The 3,744-nt window shown below is 32.5% G+C and overlaps 1 protein-coding gene across 1 annotated transcript; it reads left to right on the top strand.

Moving 5' to 3' along the window:
* The first annotated feature begins 314 nt into the window (after nt 1–314).
* Nucleotides 315–1,980, top strand: LOC145045253 (ubiquitin carboxyl-terminal hydrolase 4-like). Its single transcript, XM_078993591.1, has 7 exons — nt 315–467; nt 639–737; nt 836–1,015; nt 1,107–1,288; nt 1,376–1,511; nt 1,634–1,750; nt 1,837–1,980. Exons 1-7 carry the CDS (start codon nt 315–317, stop codon nt 1,978–1,980), a joined length of 1,011 nt encoding a protein of 336 aa, XP_078849717.1.
* Nucleotides 1,981–3,744: the final 1,764 nt, after the last annotated feature.

Below are 3,744 nucleotides of genomic sequence, written 5' to 3'. Positions count from 1 at the left end.
TCAGACAAGATGTATGTCTGTTTGTGTCTGACCTATTAGTTTCCCACTAATACTGATTAGATGAGTAGGGTGACCTGTTATCATGTATGCTTGCCACATAAAGTTGTATTTTGCCATGCTTGAGTAAGTTGCACCAATAGTTATTAAGCAAAAAGCTTGTAGTGGGTGATTTAGTTTTATTAGTTAGAGTTCACATGGTTATCAAAGTAGTTCGCTTTAGAGATTTGCTGGAGGCTGCTGTTGCTATATGCTAAACCCAGCAGCATATTGTTTGTTATAACTTCACTCAAAGTTTGACCTGAAGTATTTTGCTAATGTTCTCATATATCTTTTTCTTAAATCATAATTTTCAGGGTCTATATTTTTGTGTTCCATTTCGTGAACAACTACTCAAATATTATGAGAAGGTTAAAAATCCAGATGTAGAAGAAAATCTCCTTACATGTTTGGCAGAACTGTTTACACAGGTATACATTTTTACTTGTAAATAAGCTTTTAATGGTAGTTATTCTTTTCTCTTAGTCACTTTATATTCTACACAATGGGCTTTTTTCCATATCTGTAACCATTCCATATTTTTTAAGTTGCATTTTATTTTCCTCATGATTTATATTCACCATTTGGGTTACTTGTATCAGATTAGTACACAAAAGAAGAAAATAGGTGTTATTGCTCCAAAACGCTTTGTACAAAGAGTGAAGAAAGAAAATGAACTTTTCCGTGGTTACATGCATCAGGTATTATAATTATATTATATAATAAACCAACCTCTTACATCAAATATAAAAATCCATTTACACTTAATTTTTCTGATGATGTTTTGAGTTTTGTGTAGGATGCACATGAATTTTTGAACTTTTTGTTAAACGAACTAGTTGATATACTAGAGAAAGAAACAAAAGGTACAAAAGAACATTCATCACCTCCTGAAAAGATTCCCAATGGCATACATGTCCCTCTGGCCAATGGTGTAAGAAAGGAGCCCTTGGTTACATGGGTTCACAAAAACTTTCAGGTATATTCATATCTTTATTATTTTTCATTTTACTTAGCTTACCAATATCAAATATTAAACTCAACAATTGTCCTAATTTTTCCAATTTCAGGGTATACTCACAAACGAAACAAAGTGTTTAAGATGTGAGACTGTAACTGCAAGAGATGAGACACTCTTAGATCCGAGCCTTGATATTGAGCAAAACAATTCCATTACAAGTTGCCTAAAGAACTTCAGTTCCACCGAGACTTTAAATGGTGAGGATAAGTTTTTCTATGATAAGTGCTGCAGGTTTCTACTTTTATTTTTATTTTTTATTTTTTTGTAATAATGGTTTTTTTTTATGAAGGAAATGTAAAGATGTTTTGTTTTTTAGAGTTTACAGGAAGCACAGAAGAGGATGAAGATCAAGAAACAGCCGCATATTTTAGTGATACATGTCGCAAATATGCCAAATCTGAAAGCGTTATTTTCCATTATAATGGTCATGGTGCACCTAAACCAACTACCAATGGTGAAATTTGGTTTTTAACAGGATAATTATATGTTTTTATTTTGCACTATCTTTCTATATTCATGCCTTGTATTCAATAGTTTCCCTAGACTAATTTCCTCTATTCTTGTCAAATGTTGTAGAGTTATACATGGTATATTCCATTGCCTATCAGTGACCTTGACTCATGGCTCAAGACTCCGTCCATATATGTTTCTGATTGTTCTGTTGCAGGGATGATTGCCAATGCCTTCATAGAGGTATTATTAACTATTTATTTCTTGACAACATTGTTATTATTGTTTGACTAAATGCTTGAATATCATTTATATGTATATAACTCCAGGATTGGACTCCCTCAAGTTCTTCTTTAGGAACTTCACCAAGAGACTGTATTCTACTCGCAGCATGTGAAGCACATGAAAAAGTCATGAGTTTCCTGTTGATGTCTTCATTTCTTGCCTTACAACTCCCATCAAGATTGCCTTAAGATGGTTTTGCACTCGATCATTACTACATGAATCACTTGATTATTCACTTATAGATAGAATACCTGGGAGACAAACTGATCGTAAGAAACTTCTTGGTGAGTTGAACTGGAGATCTGCCTTTATTGATTATTCACTTGATTGTTCTCCTGTATCTTATCCAATGTTACCTCCAACTCATCAACACCATATGTGGTAATAAACACATGAACTTGTTTATGATGTTATAATTCTTGAATCTTGATTAATTTGGTTATGGTTTGACCACATGTCATTATAGGGATGCATGGGATATGGCTGCTGAAATCTACCTTTCACTTGATTGTTCTCCTGTATTTTATTTTGGTTATGGTTTGACCACGTGTCATTACAGGGACGTACATCACTTAGAATTTTTCATTTTATTCATTTTTACATTATGAAAAATCTATGATTATGAGCATACTTCCATGTCTTGCTTGCTTTTCAGTTTTTTGGTGAGTTGTGCACAGTTTGATCTTGTGAAAGCATCTGGATTGGTTCCTCCTGTGATGCGATCATACAGTAATAATATTAATGGGGATTAGGATTTGATATAAGGTAAATTGATGACATGACAACAGCAAATCCTAGGAAAGAAGGGTATCTTGGTCCGCTTGAGTATACTTCATATGCTGATTGCTACAAGCAAAAGTAAGCATTCAAGTCTTGTACCGTTTCGTTTCTAAACTGTTGCGATCCAAAAAAAAAAAAAAAAAAAACAGAGAGAGGAAAAACGGAATAACCATATATATATATATATATATGTATATATATATATATATATATATATATATATATATATATATATATATTAAATTGTAATCCATAAAGTCAGAAAAGACACAGCCCCTTCCCTTCCTTTACTTCTTGTTCAATTTTATTTATGTTGTACATTCCAGTAACTGATTTGTCATGCTGCAGGTTCTGTTTGAAGATTTGGGCAACTTTAAGCAGGTTAACTCTGCCATCTTCACATTTTATTTTCTCACAACATTTTGGCATTGAAATTTAACATTGGTGACATAATGCTCCAAGCAGTAATGATGTTCTTTATCACTCAGTATTATTGGCTAGCACTTTGTATCTCTTTCAAGCATGTATATCTTCATAGTGGATTTGAAAAGTTGTTTTTTACTCCATTAATTCCCACTTTTCTAGTCAATTAAATTTTAAAATGTGCTTACCATATTCACCAATGATGTTGCAATATTGGTGATATGTTGATAGCTAAATCTTCCAGTATTTCACTCTTTTCTATTTTCTTAACTCTCGTAGCAACACAATGTTCTTATTATATATCATTTTGGAACAACTTTTTTTAGTACGTTCATGGGCTGGCAGCTCGATCAGTTCATTATTATCATCATCTAGGACCAATTCTACAAGACTCCGGGTTCTTCTTCCTGTATGTATAACTCAATGCTCGGATCTTTCTTTATTCATAAAACACATTATTTATGTCTCTAAAGTCCTAATGATCATATTTATAATTATGTTTATTTTTCGTGAAAGAACTTGGGTAGGAAAGAGCATATGTCAGTGAGACATTATTCACCTTTGTCTTCCTTTCCTTTGTCCTGGTAATTATTCTTTCCATTTAATGTTTTGTAAGCTCTAATTACTTTGCATTTATGATTGTTATGTACATTCAGTTCCAATGGTTTTCTTTATTACTGACGGGGCTGTTGAAAATGAGAGAAAAATCTGTGAAGTTATAAAGAAACAACTAGAAAACAAAGGATCAA

Source organism: Lactuca saligna, chromosome 5, assembly GCF_052625555.1.
Source record: "Lactuca saligna cultivar CGN05327 chromosome 5, ASM5262555v1, whole genome shotgun sequence".
Lineage (NCBI taxonomy): Eukaryota > Viridiplantae > Streptophyta > Magnoliopsida > Asterales > Asteraceae > Lactuca > Lactuca saligna.
The sequence above is the reverse complement of the archived record's forward strand: the minus strand, read 5'-3'. Positions and strand labels throughout refer to the sequence as shown.